The sequence below is a fragment of the Arctopsyche grandis genome, chromosome 7 (genome assembly GCF_051622035.1).
Source record: "Arctopsyche grandis isolate Sample6627 chromosome 7, ASM5162203v2, whole genome shotgun sequence".
Taxonomy (NCBI): Eukaryota; Metazoa; Arthropoda; class Insecta; order Trichoptera; family Hydropsychidae; genus Arctopsyche; species Arctopsyche grandis.
Genome location: NC_135361.1, coordinates 3,332,169 through 3,358,422, shown reverse-complemented (window position 1 = coordinate 3,358,422; position 26,254 = coordinate 3,332,169). Strand labels below are relative to the sequence as shown.

Genomic DNA, 26,254 nt, shown 5'->3' with positions numbered 1-26,254 from the left:
GCATTTAATTATTCCTTATTCCAAAACGGTCACGTTCTTCTCGCAAACACCTGATCGAGTCAGTACTAGACGAGCCTCACCTGGCGACGCTCGTGTCTCACAAACACCTGTACAGTTTCTCAAACCGTGAATATCGAACTTGGCAGAAACTTCCTAAATAGACAAAAAAGTAAGTGTAATTACTGCAATATTTTTCTTTCTTTTTTGCACCTACATACATACATACAAAATTAACATATATTAACTGAAACGACAAAGAACTTTCCGTATTTTGTTTTTATGTCTGTGTTATATTTATAATTTATACTCGCATATCTGTTTATGCATTTACATTAAATATAGTGTCACTTTCACTTGGCATACCTAAACGTATTGTATTTAAACTTCATATCGTATGTCGAGCATGAAAGTCGTGTACTTGTTCTATTCTGAAGAAAAAAATGTAATACATACATTATTCCACACTGCATATTCTAGTTCCGCTAAAATTTGTATCGGCTTCAGTTCTAATCAATGTGTAAATACATAATAATATTAAATCAAGTTCATTATGTGAAATACTAGTGGTTTTACCCGGCTTCGCTCGGTATTTGTAATATAAAACGCTTTGACATTGCTAAATTAATAGTAAACATTTGATTACATATATTTGAACAGTTTCATTTTATTTAAATTTATTTGAATATTCATTTGTTTTCTTATTAAATTCAACGTCACGGATTCTACGAACTAAACAAATAAACATACATACAAAGTCTCTTTCGAAATTATATATATTAGATTAGATGGATAATTTCAGTAAACTCATTTTTTTGAAAATGATAAAATCGCACAAGAAACAAGGCGATCGGATAAATGCACTCAAGAGAGCCGCACTCTCGAGACATCCAAACTTTCAGAGATGCTCAAAAACAACTAACAAAAAAAAAAGAGTCAAGGGGTATTCGTATGTTATCTTTTAACCCTTTTTTATGGAATTCTATTGCGTAAGTTCTTCTTAAGGGCCTTTTCAAATTAGGATTTCTCGAAACTGCGCCATTATTCAATGCAATTTGGTGCATTCTTCCGGGAACCAAGTAACGCATGCTGACAGTTGCGCACATGAAAAATCTGCACATACATATGTACATATAAATAGTCAATGGGGTATTTGTATGTTATCCGTTAACCTTTTCTTATGGAATTATATTGCGCAAGTTAACCCTTTCTTATGGATTTCTCGAAACTGCACTATTATTCAATACAATTCGGTGAATTCTTCTGAGAACCAAGAAACACATACTGACAATTGCGCACATGAAAAGTCCGCACATGCACATGTACATATAAACATTCTCCTCTTGAAATTGCATTTTAATTTTATTTAATTGATAAGATTCTACTATTCCATTGCTGTTTTTAAAGCTAAAAACATGAAAGTATCATATTTTTATATATACATATGTACTATAATAAGTAAAGAGCGGACCCAGAGCGCGCTGTTCATTGTTCACAGAGTTGTAAATGCATTGTTAAAGGTTTGCCGAACCTTTTTTAAAAAGCATTTACAATAATGGAACAATAGATGGCGCGCTTCCGGTCCTACCTCTAATGATAAGTTTTTAATTTTTTCGTGCGGATTTTTCGTGTTCGGTTTTTTAGTGTGCGATAAGAATTCAGACGCTCTCAACATTTTTCAAAGAATTTTTTATGATACAAAGTTTTGATTATTACCAGCAATTGAATAATATATCGTAAAACAATTTGTCCTAGTCCGATGTTGATAAAAACGATTGTAAATATACACCAAATTGCATTATAGATATTCTTAATACTCGATGTATTGCTTTGCTTACAAGTCTAATGACAAATTCCGTCATAAAATTGACACATGATTGCTATTGTGCAGCGCGACCATTGTTATTATCATACTTATTGCTTTGAGCGATTATCTTTGAGGCTGAAATAAAAATAGTGAAGATACTTTTTTCTATCGCCGGTATGTTTGTGCTAATTATTGTTATCATAAATTTTTATACATACTATTACATGTAGTTACTTCACTGAACGTTGTTTATGTTTATAATCAAAGACTACGAAACCTTTCATTACCTCTTTAAATGTAGAAAGTAGATTAACAACTATGTACATATAGTAAAATTTCGTAATGTACAGCTTAAGAAGTCTTGTCTCATAAGATCTAATACAAACAAGTCAAATATATTTGTTTGTACAAGGAAAAAAGCTTGGGTTAAGTAGATAAGTATTTTGTCTACTTATCACATTTGTGTGTTCATATGTAGTTCAGATAATTGAAGCATTCGCTGTATGGAATTTTTTATAAAAATATCGACAACCCAAATACCATTTTGTAGATTTGAAACAAGACGTAGGTATGATATGGCACGACACTGGCAAGACGTATGATATGGCACGCACGACAATGCCGCGCTGACAAAATCGCGTATGACAGTGTTGTGCTGACGGTCAACAGATAATTTTCCATTTCGACTCTCGATGGGTGGGACTTTCCAGTGCCAGATTATCCGTGTTCAAGATTTTTATGACTTGTGCAAGATTTCCATGTGTGAAATTGTTACCGAACCGTGCCGACATAGCCGCGCAGTAAAAAAGTTAATTCCTATATATTCTAATCCAAAAGAAATTAAAACTTACTCATAGTTAGACATTGGGAGTCACGTGGGTGCAACATTAACAAAAAAAGGATTTTGCAAGATAAAGTGTGAAGCCCAATTGGGCTTCACACCTTTTAAAAAATTATAAAATAATTAGATGAATTAAAATAGCGTTTGAAGAAAAAATTGAGAGTTAATTGAACCATTAAAAAAATTAATTGCTCTAAAACTGAAAATATTAACTCATTAAGATATTTCAACTATTTTAAATATTAACGAACAAAGTTGGCGCTAGTTCAGCATTCTCGTGCGCGGCTTTGTCGAGACACCATTCGAAATATACTGTTCATAAAAGAAATTTTACTGTACAACATGATTCTTTTTTGACATTAAAGTCTCAGAAGAAATTCTTTTCAATTGCGGTCAGCTCACGGGATCAAACCCAATGACCTATCGGTGCTAAGTATGCAACCACCGAACCATACTGTAGACTTATTTATTTATTTGTTTACTAGCTGTATTACCCGGCTTCGCTCGGTATTTGTTATATAAACCGCTTAAACATGACTAATCTAATAGTTAACATTTTATTAAATTTATTTGAATAGTTTTATTTTATATAAATTTATTTGAATACTCATTTGTTTTTTTTATTAAATTGACTGTCACGAACAAACAAACATATATAGTAAGTCTCTTTCAAAATTATATGTATACCAGAATCTGGCACCTGCGCCCCCTAGGGATTTGCCCCCGGAGGATTCGCCCCCTAGAGCTTCGACTCCGGCGGCCTGCATTCTTGGCGCCTTTTCCCCCGGGGACTTTAAATCCTTTGAATCGAAAAAATCGAATCGGCGCCTATGAATCGAAAAAAAAAAATCGAACGTGTCGTCAACGAACGAACCAACCAACCAATGTTACATACAAAGTCTCTTTCGAAATTATATATTAGATTTGTTTAATACACAAGTATACCATAGTGTCTTCACAGGTCACTCCAATATGACATTGTGGCCAGAAAATACATATAAGATATTTGTATAAATATACACATAAGTTAAAAATTAAAAAATTGTAAATTGAGAATTAAAAATTAAAAATAAAAAAATTGAAAAATAATAAAATGAAAATAATAAAAAAATAATAGTTTAAATTGAAATAAAAGTGAAAAACAATAAAAATACTTATATATTATCTGGTGAAATATTGAAAATATCGATGTGATTTCTGACCAAATTTAAGGAACGTATGTAAGACTCGAGCAATTGGTGAAAAAGCAAGAACATAAATCTTGCTTAAATTGTTTGAAACAATGGTTGTGTGTGTTAAGAAAAATAAGGTTAAAAAACATACTGTTTATATTTTTTTAACATAGTGCAACTTGGGAAATCCCCCTTGAAAATGCCAAAAATTTTACCTGCTTCGTGAGTACTAATACTAATGAAATAACGGGGACATTTAGCGGTTTTCCTTCTTTTTATTTTAAACGCACATACATACTCTGAATGGATGCCGATCGCCTTGAATTGTTGAATTGAACTTCCCAACTTAGTAATGTACATTTATATTGTACTTATAAATAAATGAGAACGACAAGAATGAATTAAAATGGCGATGGCACGACAGTGGCGCCGCGTCGCGGAAACAAACTCGAATCAGTTCCTCAATACATCGAAAATAATAAACAACGTCAAAGGGTTAATGAACGCTTGGAAAATTTCATCAACGATAAATCATTTACTTGAGCTCAGTAACGACTAAATAAATATAGAAAATTGCACAAAAAGGTATATACATACATACATACGAAGGTTAAAATTACAATTAAACGATACAATGGCGTAACGTTTGACACAAATCGAATGTTTCATTCAAAACAAGTGATTTTAAGAAAAAAATACATTACATACTATAAAAATCAAAGCTGACTAATGATTGAACGCATAGTTCTGAAACTGGTGCAATTAGATAGATTGAAAATTAACTGGTTCATCAATTTGGAATTTTTCCGTAGTGAATTCTGCTCCAATAACTGAAGCAAACTGTAATGAAATCGAAAGTATATTTATCTGTAAAAAATCTATTGTATCTGAAACTTTCGATGCGTAATTGGCATGTTTTTATTGATCATTGCGAATTGAATTGAAATCAGTTCAATTGTTCATCATCAGTTTACGAACCGGTTGAATGGTTCTCAATTAATTCGCATCGATTGGCCGATATGTTATTAATTTCTAATTGCGATGCAGTCATCATGTGTGACGATGTATCTGAAGGTACATACTATGGCCCAAAAATAGATCGGTAATTTATTACTTTTACCGGTAAATCAACAAAACATATTCGCTGCGATTTATCACATTACTCTTCTTTATTTTATCGTCTGACTGACCCAGTGCTTCATCCAGGAGAAAAAATATACATAATGAAAATAATATTAGAAATTACACACAATTATTTACAAATTAAAAATTAAAAATTTACAATTATTTACAAAGAAGATGTAGTAAATCTAACAGTTTCAGATTCTGATGACGATATTGCCGTAGTTCTCAGTAAAAGAAAGGCTTCACTTTGCTATTAAAGTCAATTTGGGAAAGGAAACTATCCAGAAGAAAAAATATAGAAATTGTGAGACAGGAAATGATTTTTTAGATAAAATGGAATTAAACAAAAAAAATACTGAATTATATTATAAAAAAAAGTTTTTTAAAAACATAACTCTTCTATAATTTGTATTTTCAATTATTATTTTGAATAAAAATACCAATAATTTTATTTTACTACCGCCATCTATGTTTAAAACTAAAAACTGGATAGACGTCAGGCACTTTTCAGAAATTCAAATTTCAAAAGCGTCTTACACGATATTTTTGCACCATCGTAATGGCGGAGGATCCATTTACTTATATTTATGACCAAAATGAGCAATATGTCAAAGTATGAAAACGATCGGATAAGATGCAATTTTTTTCCAGAATTGTAATCGTAAATGAAACGTAAAGGAGGTATGTAAAAATCAGATCACAACTATCGGACAATAGTGTGAATATATTATGTTTTCTTAGGTGATCGGAAAAATGCACTCGAGATAGTTGCACTCTCGAGACATCCAAACTTTCAAAGATGCTCAAGGAGAACTAACGCAATAGAATTCCACAAAAAAACGTCAAGGCCTAGTTGTATGTTATCCGAGGGTGCTAACCTTTTTTTGTGAAATTCTATTGCGTAAGTTCTTTTTGAGCGCCTTTGAAAATTAGGACTTCTCGAAACTGCGCTTCTATTCAGTGCAATTTTGTGCATCTTCCCGGGAACCGTTTTCTTCGCTGTTATTTTCTTAAACGATGAATAAAAAAATATATAATTTTTAGTCCTTTATGAAGTATTAATTTATAAAAAAATCATTACCACTCATACCTTCGTTTTTGGTAACACACATATCTTAGTATATCATAAATAATGTTAATAAGCGTTTGGTTAAATATATTTAGTACAAAAAAAAATAGTTTATTTTCGAAATTGAAAAATCCATTAACTTACTGTTGAACCGATTACCGGTAAACGGAAGTTACGGTAAATTGGACTCTCTGGTACATACGAACAATACGTATATTTTTATTATTTTCTTTTGGTATATTTCAAATTAGAACAGACATTGTAAACAGGATAATATCAAACAAAATTCGTTGAAAAAAAAATATCAAACAGTTCATAGACCAGGGATTCTCAATTAGTAGATTTTGCAATATTTAGTAGCTCCTACATCCTACAAAAAAAATCAATCCCTCATTGTTAGTTTATATATTTAGGTTTAATAGAGAGTTCAGTTATAAGGCTAATTTGTTGGCAGATAATTCTCTCGTAGAATATTTATGTAGCCAGAGAGTGTACGATAAACCCAACGACAGACAAATCTTTTGACTTTGAAAGAATCTTCCATCGAACAAGTAATTATTATTATTTATTATAAATTACATTTTCAATATTCAAAAGACAGTAATGAGCACAACAAGGATCACCCGACCGATTGTTGCTAAAAAAAAAAGCCTCGTCTGTTGACAGACAAGTTGTTGGTTTCTGAGAAACTACTGCGACATTTTCCGATTTGTCTGCAGACAAATTTCCACTAATTTCAAACTTATATTGCTCTTTTATATTCTATATATGAAAATGAATAGATAAACAAAATGTTATGTGGCGCAAAATTCAATAAAAACTTATCTTTAAAATTAATACAAAGCGCGCTAGCACAGTACAAATAAATAGTGGATGCAATTAACATATCCTGCATACAATGTGTTAATAGAATTCCCCGTTTATAACGATCATGGCTATAGTCAAGATGACAGATCTTCATTTGAATAGGTAGTTTGACTTTCTATTTCAACCATTTCTCGCCGATTATATATATACATATATACATTTCAACAAAAGTTATTGCTTTTACTCTATTTAAAGGAGATAATATATTATAAATGAATTTTCCCGCACTTTTGTAATGTAACATTACCATGATATGACGGCCGATCTATATTAGTTTTATTATGTAACAAATTAGAATAGACAACGCAAACAGGATAAAGTTACTATTCATAGCACTTTAAGTCTCCGTGACACTTGTTTCAATTTCTCATTGTTGAATAACGACAAGCAACATTTCTTATATATGTAAATGTGACATTACATTTACGCACATACAAAGCTGTATATGTTAGGTTTCGGTTCGATGGCTGTTTCCGTATGTAACTTTTACATAAAATACATATGTATACTTTTGGTTTCGTTTGGCGAATTTCCGCTCGATTCGCCATTATTGTATATTTGTAAAGATTGAACTACAAACAAATTCATGATGGGATTGCCACGGTTGAGGTCATGCTCGTTCTATTCATTCGTTTTTTTTATATCAAGGCTTATTTTTTTTTTATTACCATTGGCAAAATCTAGTATTATAAATAGATATTCAAATACTACACGTGTTATCGTATTATAATATTGTTTATAAACAAACAACAAAATTGCAGATATTAAAATATATAATATTAAACAAAATTGCAACCATTCTCTCAATCCATATTAATACTACTAGTATTCACTGTAAAAATTATTCAGCGATTAATCAGTTGATAAATCGCTATCTATTGAAGTTTTCGTAGCCAGAAATACTACGAAAACGATAAAATCTTCAGTTGAACAAAAAGTTCTATTGTCAAATGCAATTTTGTGATCAACTTTTGAGCGCCGCCATAAAACTAAAACCTTCGTTTCATTATTTATTTAAGTTTATAATTCTCAAATGATAGTGTACTCTCTTATAAACAAGCCGTATATATATATATATATATATATATATATATATATATATATATATATATATATATATATATATATATATATATATATATATATATATATATATATATATATATATATATATATATATATATATATATATATATATATATAGGTATACACACATAATCGTACGGAACGGCATGCCTTGAAAGGGCGTGTCTTCATGTCATTGTTAACTGGTACGGTTGTATTATTTCAATAAGTTTTTCTTACATTTATTCAAATATGATAATCACTCTTATCGATCACTGTCAAACCTACATATGTCAATGCAAGGATAAAATGAACACTGAAAACATTCCAGGAGGAGAGTTTTAGCCTGGATCGCCATAGCATAGATCAGGCGTGCTAGTGTTTTTTACACGTGCAAAACTATCAAAAAAAAAAAATACGTGTTGCATATTACTCTGTGTGTCTACGCCCTATCAGTTGATCATCGCTACAAAAGATCAACGATCAACAAATTGCTCGAATAGTTTACTGATTTGTTGGCAGACGAATGGCTACGTCAATTACATACGTTTTGGTGCATTTCAATGAGTTCATTTATCTTTTCGCATCATTGTAAGGCGCTGACCTTGTCACATTAACTTCAGCCCTCAAAATGTCGAAGACCCCTTCTTTATTTACTTGTGTTTTTGGATACATATGAAAACATCAGTGACTGGAACCTTCATGTTTATTATTTATTTATTCAGGTAAAAACCCAATTTTATTAACACGACATCTATTGTCAACATTGTACATAAATATCATTTAAAGCCAATTACAAACAGCGATCAACAGACTACAAATTACAATTATCATAGAGACATCTATGAACAAATTTTTGCAGAATTTTAAATATCAACAAATCATGATATGTTGTAAAATCAAATTTTGCGAGAAATAGGACGGGATTTTATTTTATTTAAATTTCCACACATACAGAATAAAATATAAAAAAGAACCAGTACAGTGAGACAAAAAATATACAAACATAAATGAAAATATTATATTCCATGTACAGTGAGCACCACATAATATAAAGCAAACAAAAAAGAAAAATTACAAAAACATATTAAAATGAATAAACAATGAAGGTGAAGAAGCAAATCAAGCACAGATTTGCTTCTTCACTTTAGCCCTAAAAGTACTGAAAGAGTCGTAAAAGCAAAAAGGTCGGGACAATCATCCAATGAAGTTTAGTTATGACAAATTGATGTATAGAACAGATTTCTACATCTGGTAAATCGGGCATTAACTTTAAAATTTATTTAGTTCCAAACAAATGTGTCAAGGATACCATTAGCAATCTCGTTTAAAAGTAACAAATCAGAAAACCTTCTGCGATGAGACAAACTAGCGATCTTGAAAAAAGAGAGTCTGTCATTATAAGTTGGCAGCAATCTACAAGACCAATCTTATGGGATAAATAGCTCATAAAACGCTTCTGAATTGTCTCTAAATGATCTACATATATGGGTTTGGTAACAAGGAGACCATATGACTGAAGCATACTCTATATTACTATGAACCAGTTGTAATTGCCAATTTGTTGTAACCGTTTCCAATGAAATCAGATAAGTTGGTGAACTCTGATCGACCTTGGAGTCACATATCCAAGGTCTGGCCAGCAACAATGCCAGGGATATAGCCAGTGACCACACAATCGAAAGCATTACACGCTAACCACTGATCTATGTTGCTGGTTAAATAGTTAAAATGGCTGAACCTGGCTTGATAATGGAAATACAGCTTGGTAAGTCATTGTCACAACTGCATATATGTATACTATATAAAATGAAGTAGGCAAGAACATATAACGGATACACTGACACTGGACGCAAAGAGCATAAAGGTCTGACCGCACTATGCGTCAATCGAACGTACGACACTTCACAACAGTATGCGACCAAATATTGTTTGTATGAAATTGTATGAGAAATAACGCACTGCACGACAGCCGCATGACGTAGAACGACACCTTGCGACAAAGTTGACTTTCCGATCAACTTTGACGCAAGGTGTCGTTCGCAACGTGACGCAGTGCCGTTGAGTGGGGGTTGCCTTGCGACAATTATTCGCCTTCTTCATATCGCGACTTTGAAATAGCATGTAGCCATAATCTTTTGGTTTTTCTCGACTATTCTTCTTCCTCGCATATCAAAGATACCTAATATAATAGCGTCCGTTTCGTCTATATTGCTCCGAGGTACTGAACGAATGATTGACATAATTTATTGCATTGTGTCGCATTCCTGTCGTTCAAGTGCGGTTTACCTAATATTGTCGTACACTGCCGTGAAGTGTCGTATCGTTCGATTGACGCATAGTGCGGTCAGACCTTAAGGACCAAATACTGAACAATTTTATTTAATCATTGTATTAATTTAAATTTCTGTCGGATATTTACATAAACCGCAAACGACTTTAATTTATTAAGTTCTTTATATTATAAACAAACGATCAAATGCAGAATTCGATCGACCATGACCTCGTTAAAATTCACTTTCTTTGCGCGTACGCGAGTGTAATACATACGTACTGATAATGCCTACTTGCTGGAAGCCTTCGATTGCACGTCTTCTGAATGTCCAACGCGTGACTTTGGCATATTTACTGACAGTATTATATTTGATAATACATATTTAATTAAATTAATATAAAAATTTCGACCGTGATATTTAGGAAACTGATATACTGACCATCATCGATAGATTTATATATATAAGGTCGACTGGTTAAAAGTTACAATGCTATGAACCTGAGGCCGGTCGTAGACCCAAAGTGGATACAATTATAGGTTTCAAAACAAATCGTACTTAAATTGTGCTGAGAAAAAAAAAATCGACCTAGATTAGGTACTGCCTATTACCATAATTAATGTGAACTTATGTAGTTATGATTTGTTGATTACGTATCCATAAAAAAAAGATTACATTCAGCTTGTTGCATCTTTAGTTCGGCGATTACATAACTTATCTTATGTCAGAAAGTTGAGTAGCACGGAATTATATAAATTGACGAAATTGTGAACTTTCTTCTTCTTAATTAGAAATGCAACTTTTTTGCATTGGAAAAGGTCGTTGCGATGATTCGCTCAATAGCAAGCAGGTGTCAATATTTTATTTTATATCAATTAATCAAATTAACCAAGTAAACAGTTAACAATTAAAATGATCAACTGTTAACTGCTCTAGTTGGTCGTGACCCCCGTAACCGAGGAAGCGGTGTAGCGAATGAAAAGAGTTATGACAAATTTCAATGGCACCATCCACTGAATGTCAATGTCACCATCAATGAGGAATGGGAGAATTAAAATATGCCACAGTTCTGCCAATATGAAATAAGGGACTATGGCGGGTCCATATCAAACTCTCCGGAGCATGAAGGCCGTATGAAAGAGATAAGCCTCAAAACTGTTTGTCAGTGATCAAAGGACAATATTTGCATCAGATAGTGTAATTTGACTTGAAAAAACAGGCAGTAGTGTGGTCTCCAATAAACTGATGTAACAGGTTGTAGATTCAGCGATTTGTTGGACAATTTGTTGTAAGTCACAAACTTAAGGACTCTCCATTAAACTTTATAAAATTGAGTATCAACCTCGTTATAGGATTTGATTAAATTGTGAAATATCTTCTTTTTTCTTCAATCAGAAATGCAAAATGATCTTTAACTTTATTGCATCAGAAAAAGTCGTCGCGATGACTCGAACAACACATACCAGCAGCGTGACTCGGTGGTTGCGTTGATACCAAGCACCCAGAAGTCGCCGGGCTTTATCCCGTGAGCTGACCTCGGTTGAAAATAATTTATTCTGAGTATATTCTCTAATGCTACTGCTTAGACTTTATTTGTGATGATCGTTTCGTATCAGAGTTTGCCAATTTATCTGATTTCATTGTTGAATAGATTCCTCCATCAAATTGGCAAAAACCATCTTACCCACTATGTCGCCACTATTTCAATAAGAATATGATTTCAACATTTATTATCTATAACATAGATGTCTCGTTATTCTTACGTATAGTGTTTGTATTATGTTTATATGTATGTCTGCAAATATGTGAAAAATAAATGAAGAAAAAAACTAGGCAGGTGTCAATATAAATGAGGGCAGTCTAAGAACTCTCTGTCAATGATCGAATGACAATTTACATCAACGAAAGACGACTGAAAGTGTTATTCGACTTTGACAAAAATAGGCAGTCGTATGGCCTCCAATTAACCTGTTATAACAACTATAGACTTCGGCGTAGTACATTCTGCGATTTGAAGGACAAATTTTTGTAAGGGTTGACGGAATATTGACCGAATGGACACTTGGCTAACGGACTTTGGGCCGACGGACGTTTGGCCAAACGGACGTTAGACCGATGGACATTTGACCGGATGAAAATTTTAATTGCTTAAATTTATCTAAAATTTTATTTTATTTCATTTTAATAAGGTCGAGATGATTTTTAAATAATGTTTGAAATCTGTTTTCGATGAGCTTTGAGTTATTTCGATACACAATCGACCAAATCTCCGTTCGGCCAAAAACCCGTCGGCCAAGTGTCCATTCGGCCGAAAGTCCACGCGCGGTTTTAAGCTACAAACTTAAGAGGGCTGTACACCTGAAACCTTAATTTTGTTACCGTTCCTTTTTTCGATATATATATATATTGAGTGTACGTATATATTAAGTGAATGCGACAATATATATCAATATATATATTGAGTGAATGCGACAGTTGCGCTTCGACCAGATAAAACGTATTTTAAATTGACAAAATCGAGGTTTCGTATTTTACTATTTTCTCCTCCAAAACTGGACCAATTTTTAAAAAAAATTCATCATCGGTATAAGAAAGATACTTTCTGTGCATCTATCGGCGTATTTTTTTTTAAATCGACCGTTAAATAAGCACGCTGGACTCGTTTCGTGGGTGTAAAAAAGAGGCGATTTTATAGATGTTTGGCGGCTCCTAGCTCATATAAAAAATAATTAATCAAAAAAATAAAACGATAGATGCACCTCAATGGTAGATATCCATAGCATATTAAAAAATAATTTCTCTAGTGCCATAATTGAGGAAGGGAGAAGAATAGTACGTTTGTATGGACAAGGCGCTGCTGTTCAGCCCTCTTAAGGATTCTACAAATCAAATATTTTACATACAATATACATAATTATTTTTAAATGAGGCTTAAGTATTATATGAGGTTTATCCTTAAAGTGGAAACTTCTCACGAACACAATATTGATACTTCTTACACACATTTACATTTTTTTATGTTGATAAAAAGAAACTAATTAATTCATTTTTTAAGAAACTAATTAAAATAAAAATAAAAAATTCATTTGAATATTATCAATTGAAATTAAATAAATAAAACATATGACAAAAGTCGTTAACTAGTTGCTTAGTAACAAGGCAACAACAATACGAGCAGTTTTCAACACAATTACGGAATTAAATCAAATAAAAAATTACGCTCGACTAAATTTGTCTGTTTACATGGGTTGAATTAAATATTTAAATCCTACTTCATTGACTACATTCTAATGAAAATGAAGATGTTCCAATATCTGACAGAACTGAGGTAAATCAATCGTAAAGACATAAATATGTATGGACATAGTATACGGAATGTCACTTAATATTTGTCACATTACAATTCAAACTAATTGCAAATTCGTCATAAATCATTTTCCTGTATATAACAATTTTCCGGCAGATTACTCAGCGTCGGTAAAATTAGCGATGCTCCATTAAGTCAACTAAATACGCTACGTATACTCATTAACTGTATTACAACAACTAATTGGAACGTTTGCCAAAATTTTACACACGTGTGGTAAAATCGCACATAAAAGGAAAATTCAGCAAGGTTATGGCAGGTCAATTTGATTAAGCGACGTTATTTATAGCAGGAAAATTGTTTACAAATATTATCTGTACTCAACAGGTCTTATATGAAATGCTAATCGTACGATTTCGATACCAGTTCTGAACATATATATTATACATGTGCCAAAACTATATATGTATGTAGGATTTCCAATTGCCTTTTCGCGCAACGGACAACTTTCGAATTCGTCAGAACCTATGCAAATTGCGAAGAAACCCTACAGTTGATAGAACATTGAAAACCTATAATATTTAGTTACGTGTTCGAGTTCTATTTGCGTTCAATGATTTGCGGTGTTTAATTTTGTATGGCATTTTTATAACGTACATACATATGTAGGTAATGTGTGTCAGAATAAGTGTTAAGAATACTAAGTTGATATAGATGTGATAACGAGTATTATAAAGATTACTTTGATGTTGTCTCTCTAAACGTGTCTCATCTTGTCTACAAGTACATACATATATTGGGGTGATAAAAACCAGATTTTTAGAGAATGCCTGAAATATGAAAGAAAGAAATCGTCATTTAACCCTTTGAGTGCATTAACGCTGAAAATTTCGCCAACATTTCCAACCTGAATTATTTTGAAATCCGATAGAAAGCAGGTATAAAAAATGTGGTTAATCCAAACGAACCCGAGATAACTACCGTCGAGGATTTCGAGTTTTGTAAAGGTGTGTTTAAACTCTCTAATATGTATTGCAACAATATATTAATAAACAAAAAAGTCTATTAATGAATGTATCTTTGCAAAACTAGTTCCATCTTCTTCATTGTTGTTAAAATGTAATGCTCGCAATCTAAATGCCAAGCAACAATCTAAAGCACTCAGCAGCTAGGGATTTCTATCGGCAAATTCTGCTATGGTTATAAATTCAGAAATTCCGATGTAAACCAGTTTTTATAAACAATGACAATTCAGGCTTAAATACTAGTACGGGCTTTTAGCTCTAATTTTTAGAATTTTATTTAATTCTCATATAAGGACAATTTATTATATTATCCCTATTAATTCAATTCAGATTCGTGTAAATATGAGTAAATACTAGTACGAGCTTTTAGCTCGAAATTTTACCGATTTGAAATACAGCACACTTCCAATTAACCCTTTTAAACGAAAAAAAATAGTGTGGCCAGAACACTATCCCAATAAACATGTTTCAATAGAAAATAGTATTAACAGTGGGAAAAAAATACCAAATGAAGATACGTAATTTTGTCTTTTGATTTGAACTGGACGACTACTTAGAGAGATTTGAAAGCTGAAAAGTACTACAATTGAAAGATACCCGACTATGGATTCCAATATTTATTATGAACAGAAAATTCAAAAAACTGATTTTGAGACATCGACCGAACAACACCAAGATATAGAAAAATCGCGCGATTTAAAAACACATATATGTACATATCTCCGAATCTCGATCCAATAAACATTTTTTATTATCAGATTCGTGTTTACTGGGCATAGATCTATAAGAAAATTCATATCTCGTCTCTGAACCAAAAAAAGTCGCCATTTGTCGAACAGTGTAATCAGTTTTTTCAAATTTTCACTATATAAAATGTTCTCAATAGCTTTAGATTCAGGTTCCTAAAGTACCTCTGAAAAATGAATCTCAAATTTAAGTAGTGATGTTCAACGCATTTTATGATATTTAAATAGTCATGCTATAGAACTTTATTGTCTTAATCTTAAGTAGATGTCGGAGTACATGATAGACTTTTACATTCTTCCGGATTCCATTTGAAATCTACATACATATGTATGTACATTTCAAATGGTTATTTAATTAATCGTACCAGTTTTGTGAATCGTATAACTTTTATTACACGCTTACGTTGAAGTGGTTTTTCGTATAAATGATAAATCCACAAGCAAACTCAATAATTACGAAATTGTTATGAACCAATTTTTTTTTTGCAGTACAGCTTCTATTGGAATGGCGATAGTATCTTTTTGGAAAGCGCTCAAGCGCTGCAAAGTCTTAAAAGAAAACGACAACGAGATTCAATTGGCCAGAGTGTTGAACGTTTTGGATCTCACTGCTCTGGGCGTCGGAAGCACTTTGGGATTAGGCGTCTACGTTTTGGCAGGATCTGTCGCCAAAACTATTGCAGGACCGGCAGTTTGCCTATCTTTCCTAGTTGCGGCAGTGGCTTCTGCCTTTGCAGGTGCGAATTCCGAATAATTTTTTATGCTTGTATTTTTTTTCTAAATTTCTCAAAACTGAGACTTTTTTCAAGTTTATTTTTCATTTGAAAGCATTCAATAGTACACATTCTTGGATTTGTGTCGTGTTTGATTCGAATCGTTCTTGAAAATCTTAGGTTTTTGCTATGCCGAGTTTGCGGCGCGAGTGCCCAAAGCTGGTTCGGCGTACGTCTACAGTTACGTGAGCGTAGGAGAGTTCATAGCTTTTACCATCGGCTGGAATCTAATTTTGGAGTACGTCATCGGTGAGTTTTATATCATTTTGTCATTGCGTGGCGCGTTTGGTTTGATTCTGTGCTAAATTTGTGTCGATTTCAGGAACGGCAGGTGTTGCCAAAGGCATGAGCAATTACATCGACGCCCTCACCGGTAATGCGATGAAGAATTTCTTCTTGGAACACATGCCGATGAAAATCGGCTTCATGGCCGAATATCCAGACTTCTTCGCCTTCTTTTTAGTGCTTGTTATTACAGGTGAGTGAACTTGTCGCTAATTGCACTGCACAAGAAGTGCACATGATCTCCACATCACAATACATATATAAATTTTGCAGCTTTGCTGGCCGTTGGAGTGAAGGAATCTACAAGACTAAACAACGTCTTCACGGCTTTGAACCTGGTCACTGTTATTATCGTAGTGGTCGCAGGATCAATTAAAGGTGTGTTAATATAATATAGAATTACAATGTTAATTAATGCGATGCTTAAGTGATGGCCACACATATGTACGTGCCCTTGAGATGATGCCAATTTTTTATGTACTACTTTAAATGGAAATTTCGTTTGAATATACAATGAAGATCTGAAACATCTGGCTTTCCGCAAGATATATTAATTTTAATATTCTCATTGCATGCGTAATGCATATTTTATCATATGTATTATTTTCCGTATACCAGTGTGCTAGCCAATTAAAATTCTATTGATATTGATAATACATTCTGTAAGATACCTCGATGCAATGTAAAACAATACTTATTTACCTACTTATATTGAATTATTCTGAAATATGTACGTATTACTGAATATGTGATTCATATACGATTCATAAATCAAAGATGTATAGGTATATATAATATATGAATTTTTACAGATATGTGTTTAAAAAGTTCGATGATTTTCTATCACCTTCTAGAATTATGCATGTACCAAACCTTAGACATCTTCCTCACTTCGTCCATTCATCTCAATTCTTTAATCTTTTGGAGGCTGTTCGAGCACTTCCTTTGTCCACCATTTTTTTAGACACTGTACCACTTCAATCTGCTTCAATGCATCGCTTTCTGCCTTTTCTGGCCATACCGAGCATTTTTCATGCTTACAGATTTATTAGACTTTTAACCATTTCCCTGTGTATGACCGCTATAGACGTCATGCTTGAAATACTCTGTTTAAAAAACACTTCAGGTGTGCATTGGGTGCGCAAAGGGCTAATGTCCAGATTTCGTATATGTATGTACATCATTACTGGTAAAACTCTTTATACTATTTCATTCGTCTCTTCAACTCTCCTCTCTTATTTCCGGACACATTTAGGACTTCCACTAAATATATATCAAATACTTCTATTGTCTTTACTTATTATTGAATTGACTTCATAAAATGCATGATTTCTTATAGCCGTAGATGATTTTTGGAAGGAGTCCGTGGCCTTGAATTGGATTTTTTTAATAACTTCCATACACCCGAGCACCACCAGATGATAATATTCTAAGGACTTTTTTCACTTTTCAGCCGATGTATCCAACTGGAGTATACCAATCGAGAATATAACGGAAGAGTATCGTCCATACGCTGGAGCAGGAGGATTTATGCCATTTGGATTGTCAGGAGTTATGGCAGGAGCTGCCAAATGCTTCTTCGGGTTTGTGGGATTCGACTGCGTGGCCACGACAGGAGAAGAAGCCATCAATCCCAAAAGGAGCATACCCCTGTCCATCGTACTATCTCTTATAATCATCTTCATCTCGTACTTCAGCATATCCACAGTGTTGACGATGATGTGGCCGTATTACCTCCAGGTAACTTTGAGATGACCTCAATCAATTTGCATATAATTTAGCTCAAATTTTATGTGGGATTCTCTGGATTTTCAGGACGCCGATGCTCCATTTCCACACGTGTTCGAGGAGACGGGAATGCACGTAATAAAATGGATCGTTACGGTCGGGGCCATATTTGCACTTTGCACCAGTCTTCTGGGTGCTATGTTCCCATTGCCCCGAGTGCTATACGCCATGGGTAACGACGGGGTCCTCTTCAGACCCCTCGCCAAGATCAATTCCAAAACTTTGACGCCGATCTTGGCCACGATCCTATCTGGGATATTGTCAGGTGTTGTAAAATTTAATGTAAAGTTTGTCAATTTGAAATTGTGAGAATTTGGTCTGATTCTAGTGTTTTTTATTTTTATTTTTGTAGGTATAATGGCATCGATGTTCGATTTGATTCAACTCATTGATATGATGTCTATTGGAACTCTCATGGCGTACACTATCGTGGCTATCAGCGTTTTGGTGTTGCGGTTAGTCCTATTTATTTTATTTATACTGGGAATAGCCGATGGATTAAATTTAATATTTTTCTAATGCTGCGTACGGACCAAACCAACGACGATTTTGGTCCAACGTTTTAACCAGCAGGATAAAACCAGTAGCGTACAAAATATCGAAATAAAAATTAAATTTAAAAATTGAAATCAAATATCAAAATTAAAAATATTATTATTATATTAAAATTAAATTCAAATATCAAAATAAAATTATAATCAATATATTAAATTAAAAATAAAATATTGAAAGTTAAAACAGAACATGCCCAATTTAAATAAATTTTCGAGATTGACCTAAAATTAGATCATCAACAATCACATACAGGTAATCCTCGACTTTTGTTTGTCGAAGATGTTTTGACTTACGTAGATACGCACTAAGATCGAAAAAAAAATCAAAGAATTATTATTTTTACTTCCCCGTAATGCGCAGTTACTGAGAATATATCATGTGTTAGTATGGGTGACCGAGTGATGGTCCCAACCCGACATGTTGTTGGTTTATCAAACGAAATATTTTTAGTCTTCAATTGTTTCTCTCGTCGAAATAAATCAATTAATTAAATCATTTCAGAGGTAAATTTTATCGGATAATGTCTTCAATTGTTTCTCTCATCGAAATAAATCAAATAATTAAATCCATCTCAGAGGTAAAATTTATCGGATTATGTGTGATTATTAATTTTATTTCGACGAAAGAAAAAAAAACCCTTTGACAAATCACCGACATTTTTTTTGTTAAATATTTCATTCGACGGCGAAACAGTAGTGTATCGTGACGACTTAAGAAACAATAACAAGGTTTTTTTCGCTCGTAATTATAATATTTCTCTGGTTGTAATGCGTTTCGTCGTAATTCAAAACATTGTTGTAATTCAAAACATCAACGATGATCTCATTTTAGCTCAATCTCGCTCGTTAGCTTAATTTTGATATTTAATTTCAATTTTTTTATTTAATTTTTATTTCGATATTTTGTACGCTACTGGTATTAAAAGTTGGCCCAAAATCGTCGTTGGTTTGGTGCGTACGGACCATAAGATGCCGTTATCGGGTTGCCTCCGAGAGACATACACATATGGTATTAAACTTGTACATATGTATGTATATAAATTAATAGATTACAAATTTTGCAATCATATTCAAATAGTGGTAACATAATGAATAAGCTGATTTTAACCAATGTCGAACTGTTTCAACAATGAAATCAGATAAATTGACAAACTCTGATAGGAAACGATCGACTTGGAGTCACGAATATCCAAGTGTGATATCCACAAATACAGATAATACTCGGAATAAATAATTTTTAATTGGGGTCAACCCAAAGGATCGAACCCAGCAACCTCTCGGTGGTTAGCATTAACGCAACCAACAAGCTATCTTGCTGGCTAAGTTTTATTTAAAATATTTACAATAATTGTTTAGTTTGAACTGATAAAATCCTCATCACATATAATATAAGATAATTAAATGAACAAAAATATAAATTATAGAAATATTCGATAGATTTTAATAAAAACTAGTGTCGTGCCCGTTAATTTCAACGGGTGTTTTTGGAATGGAATTGATACATGAAATAAAATAAAGTTATATGCTATATATAGATATAATGTAAGATCATTTACAGGTGCGCGCGCACGTATTAATCATAAAAAGTTGAGTGCGCGCATTACACGCTCACCGATCCAATCCGTTCACCCGTTCGAAATAATGTGAATGTGCGTATGTGTATACGCTCCCGTCACCCATCGCTCGGCCTGACGTCGCACATGTCAGACGCTCCACACCCCACCACACTTCCCCGCTACCCCGCTTCTCCGCGTCTTCTCGACAATTTGACTCTGATTGGCTGTGTCTCCACGCGTCCGGCACAAACATGCATACATCGCGTCCCTCTTTATATATATTATTACTAGTGTTGTAACCGATGACATATCATTGCATGGGGTTGGCATATTAAGTTATTAAAAAAAATAAAATAAAAGAAATCTGTTGTCGGTCATGTGTTCAATCCCCACACGGTAGTTTTTTTTTTGAAATATCTTTTAAATATATTTGATTTAATATTTATATTTAATTGTTTAATATGAAAAAAATTGTCAAAACTACCTATCTACCTACCTACATATAAACAATATAAAACACCGATAGAAAAATTAATTCGTTAATTAATTAATTAATTAAAAAAAATTTTAATAGATGGCGGTAAATTCTCTGCCAAGCGGACACATTAGTTGCGATCAGTATACATATATATATATATATATATATATATATATATATATATATATATATATATATATATATATATATATATATATATATATATATATATATATATATATATACATAAGCTTTTTTTTTTGTTATTGTATTCGTATATAAGTTTTGGCAGTGGTTTACCTGTGACGTATGTACATATGTAAGTCGAATCGAAACGACTATTATAGTATGGCGAGCGTAATCTCAGACAGACAGACACAAATAGCGATATTATATATACGATAAAATTATACCCGCAGTACATTACATAAATCTGTATAATTTTGTATAAATGTATAAAACATATAAGTCATGGAATAACAATATTTTTCAGGTATAAAGAAGAAGATGAAGAGCCAACAAAGTCAAATGGAACAAATCATGAACAATCTTTAGATCATCATCCACAGAATGCACAATTCAGCATCACTCCCTGGAAAGTCTTCAAACAGATGTTTAATTTGAACGGCATAAAAAAACCGTACGAGTTGTCGTCTGACATCACCAAATTTTCCATTTTCATCTTCTGTGAGTACGATTCGATTCGAATCATTTGAATAATCATATAATACATATGATATATATCGCGAATATATGAATAAATGAATAACAATTTTGAAAAATTGCAGTTTTGGTAACACTGGCCTTTTGCTCTTCCCTTGTATGGGCTTACGGCAGCACGTGGACCGTGACCATTATCATTTTCGGCATAATGATGATCGTCACATGGGTCATTATCACTCGGCAGCCGATGCAAGACGTTGACTTGTCTTTCAAGGTGTGTCTTTGATCATATTCGATAGTAATTGTGCTAAAGTTATGAATGGAAAATAAACAAATTGTTTTTTTTTTATCGTTTCAGGTGCCGTTCGTACCATTGTTGCCTTGCGTTAGCATTTTCATGAATCTGTACCTTATGGTACAGTTGGACTTCCAAACTTGGGTTCGATTTATTGTTTGGTTAGTCGTAGGTGAGTTTTGTCGCGTTTGCGATATAATTTTATGGACTTCCTTCGTTTGACATAATTGTGTCAACCTATTTTTTATCTTATCTCTGTTATTAGCCTAGTTTTTTCCCACTTTCAGTGAAAGACTATGCGTGTAGTACATAGTAAAATGCGAATTTACTGGTAGGTTGTCGTCAAATCGTTTAAAGTTTTATCGTCTTTTATTAAAAACGTCTTATAGATGACAAAATAAAATTTAATAGAAATCGTTCTATTTATGAAGACCCATCACCACTTTTTGCAAAAGCAATGGTCAGTATGTGACTTTCGGAGTGGGGGTGGGCCTTCGTAAGTGAAAAGACCTCTACGACGACTCACATGGAAATTATTTTCTTATGAGTAGCTCAGTCTGACTCTTTTGAAAAAAAACCTCTTTTTAGTTTCACTTACGATTATAATTCTGAAAAAAAATTGCCTCTTATCCGATCGTTTCCATACTTTGCCATATTGCTAATTTTGCTCATTAATATAAGTAAATGTATCCTCCGCCATTACGATGGTGAAAAAATATCGTATTAGACGCGTTTGAAAATTCTCCTACGAATAAGTGCCTGACGTTTATCCAGCGTTTGTTTAGACTATTCTCACTTTTCGCCATGTCAGATTTCAATTGTTTAAACGCCTAAAACTTTTTCTTTTTTCACTCTATATTTTTTTACTAACCTCTTCTTAGTTCAGAATCGATTTCGTCGTCTGACGAAGTTTGGGTTCTTATCTTATCGTTTTCAAACTTTGCCATTTTGCTTGGTTTGGTCATCAATATACATAAGTGGAAATGACGTCCGCCATTACCATGGTGAAAAAGAATCGTAATAGACACGTTTGAAAATACTGCTTCTTCTTTCACGGTGACGTCTATCGTCCACACTGTCCCATTTGTCCACACTGTTCTGATCGTTTTTTCCTTTTTCGCCCCCCTCTCGCTATGGCAGATTGAGCACTTTGCCATACTCGTGATCAAAGATTACGGAGAGAATTGGTGATTTCTTAATTAGGTTTTTTAATAGATTGTCTTATTTAAACCATTCGACCTAGAAAATTTGACCCACATGCAAAAGTTACCAAAGGACCCTCTATTTTTTTTCAACGAAATTAATAAACTTCTTTCCTAGCCTATATGTAAAATCACATCTTCAACAATTTTTTTGAACTTCTTCATGTTAATATTACAAGTTCTCCAAGTCAAAATTTTTTTATAAATACTTTTGACTGTTTTTAGTTAGTGTGAATTGATTTTAATATATTTTTAAATTATAACTTAAATGTATTTATTAATATTTGGAAATCCAACCGAAGTCCCTTCCGGCTCAAAGGGCGAACACACTGAGTGGTATGGAACGTCTTGTCTTTGGCTCCATGCTGTAACAGTGGGTGTTCCCCAAAGTGAATTCGGGTGTAGTTGCACATGCAGAGTGTATATTTTGCTCCTTTATTTCTTCAAATATGGGATTCACCGTTATCGATCACTGTCAAGCAAGGATGAAATATTACTGAAAACACTCCAGGTGATTTTTTTCGCATGTTTAAAAATATCTAAAAAAACACGTACCACATTTCGAGTGGCGAAGACACACTGAGTGGTATCAGTGTGTCTTCGCCGTAAGGGCTCGCATGCACCGCATACCCCCGCATCATAGTAGTTACGCCACTGCATTTGATATTTGATTTTTTATACATATATTTCCTATTTATTTTGCAGGTTACCTTATATATTTCTGCTACGGAATCCGCCACAGTTCAGAGTCTGATTCTTATAAAGAAAAGCACAGGAAATCTTCGAAAGTAATGGGTGTGTGTGTGATCTCGGGTAGACCAAGCGACATCTCTAAACAGTCTACAAAATTTTAATTTTATTTTAAGCAAGCTTTAAGTGCCTGGATTTGCCCAGACGATGACTTTTAGAAATTGACTTGAAAAAAAAAAGATCTATTGAAGATTCGTTTAGATTTCTTACGAATCTGTCAAATGATAGTAATATGCATATTACTGTTTGTCTATGTAATATGTAATAAATTGTCAGATATTACCTGTATTGTAAATATAATATGTCATTCATAAAAATATCAATACTATCTAAATTAAACTTTATCTGCTAGTTATCATTTCAAATGTAATGTACATATACATAGTTATGTCGGTTGACGGATTTATGACTAAGTATGTCTAAATTCTGGTTGAAGTTGAAACTCTTTGAGACACTCATAAATCATAATTCTGTGGCAACGATCCCGATGAAGATCGACCGTATCCTGTTACAATTTATATTAGCATACTAAATTAGAACCAAATTTCGTCCTCTGCAGAAGGGAAACTTCTGCAGCAGTACCTTTCCCAGGACTTTTCTAAGCAAAGAACAGTCAAAAGTTCGTCGTAATGAAGCAAACTCGCTTGAAATAAATTAAAATGGTAGTTCGAGTTGTTTTTTTTTAGTAACATATGTAATGCGGGTTGTATGCTGCGATTGCACATGTACGAAGCTCATGCTTGCTCATGTCAATGTACATATGTATGTATGATGTATGTACGCATCATTTCTAACTAAGAATACAATCAGGAATGATTGTTTCGAACGAGAGGTAACGAATTTTAAAAGAGAGGAAAATTGACAGATGAATGTATATTATAAGATAGGTAATGTTTAGTTTTAATTTTAAAATATACCGCTTAGATATTTAATGAACTGTGATAAATAAAATTCCCATTATTGATTGAATGTATAAAATGTTAATTTTGTATAAATGTATAGGTATGTTTTTAAGAAAAATAAAAATGACAATAAAGTATTTATTGCACAATAGTGTCACAATTTGTTTATATGATGCCTATGCCATTCCATACAGTCATATACATATGTACATATGTAAAAATTAATATTTATACATATTGATTTGTCCGCTATACAATTCCACAGTTTTGAATTTAAGGCCACTTATTTGGTAAAATCGTTTAATTTTTTTTCAACTTTCATCTGCCCGAGCTACGCCTGGCAGTTCGTTTGCTCAACAATATACATACATATATTTTTCAGTTGTAATCTATTAAATTCATATTCGAATACAATTCAACTAGTAAATTATATCTCTACAAGCGCAAATACACTTTCAACAATGTGCGCCAGTTGTAATATAGCAGTCGAGTTTTGACAGCTCCGATGTTTTTATGAATGCTTTAGAATTCAATAATGCGTTAATATTTGCTAGGTATTACGAATTATGGTAATGAATATCATATTACGATAACTCTAAGAATGTGTTTAAAGCAAAAATGTGACTTTCCAACTCAATTTACTAGTCACGAAAATCTAACCTCTCCATCTAACTTGGTACCAACTTTAGTTGAGATGTATTTTCAGTTGTAATATATTTCGACCAGTTGAAATGTAATTCGCTATATGAATCAACTTGCGTTGGCTAGACGGAGTATATTCCAACTAGCCAAAATACATTACAACTGCTAGTACAAATAAATAAAAGTAGTTGGTACCAGATTAGATGGAGTATATTCTAACTAGTTGAAATATATTACAACTGAAATATACTCTCCAACTGTAACATATACATAAATGTTACTGTCCAAGTATGTATACATTTCGTTCTTTCATGAACATACTATTTTGTTCACTCACGAACCAATCTGACCAGTTATTGTGTAGGTACACAAAAGAACAAATTGACAAACAAACTAGTTTGTTCATGCAAAAACTATTATGCGTAAGTTTAAGTATTTTCAATCGTTGTTCCAACCTTTATGTACACACATATGTATGTATATTTTTCATATTAAAGAAAACGGGAAATATATCAACGTTGTAATGTGGGCTCCATAGGATCACCCTTTTGAATATTTGCGCTTTGACATATCAAAGGTTTTGACAGCTCATAAGTTTTGACAGCTAAAAGTTTTATGCAACACATGGTGAGTATATTTGAAGATTTTGACTGTTAGCAGTAAAACCAATAGTTTTACAAACTAGTATATTCATGAATGAACCGAAATAAAAACTTCGACTGTAACATATGTATTTATATGTTAAACTACATATATACATATATATATATATATATATATATATATATATATATATAAAGTAATAATAACTTTCGACATAAATAAATTTATCATGTCCATTTGTCAATGTTAAACCCTACTCATGCTATCCATCATAATTAATGTAAATATTGCAAAATGAAATTTTAATGATTATAATCGTGATTCATTATAGCCGCTTGAATGGACAGTGGCGTCCTTAAAATACACGTACATATCATATTTCACATGACTTATTATCTTTAATATATTATTATGATTATTTATGCACCGAATCATAAATTGCATACATATACGTACTGTCATTGCGCAA

The 26,254-nt window shown here is 32.8% G+C and overlaps 1 protein-coding gene across 2 annotated transcripts; it reads left to right on the top strand.

Moving 5' to 3' along the window:
• On the top strand, nt 1–24,698 carry slif (cationic amino acid transporter slimfast). Of its 2 annotated transcripts, none has more exons than XM_077435439.1 (12): nt 1–169; nt 15,784–16,031; nt 16,188–16,316; nt 16,390–16,545; nt 16,626–16,730; nt 17,806–18,092; nt 18,168–18,405; nt 18,493–18,595; nt 21,222–21,415; nt 21,517–21,665; nt 21,750–21,858; nt 23,594–24,698. In XM_077435439.1, the coding sequence occupies exons 2-12, from the start codon at nt 15,800–15,802 to the stop codon at nt 23,740–23,742; spliced, it is 1,851 nt and encodes a 616-aa protein (XP_077291565.1). In that variant the 5' UTR covers nt 1–169; nt 15,784–15,799; the 3' UTR covers nt 23,743–24,698. The 2 variants fall into 2 exon arrangements, with proteins under 2 accessions (XP_077291565.1, XP_077291567.1); XM_077435441.1 differs by having other exon boundaries at nt 61–169; nt 15,789–16,031.
• The last annotated feature ends 1,556 nt before the right edge of the window (nt 24,699–26,254 follow it).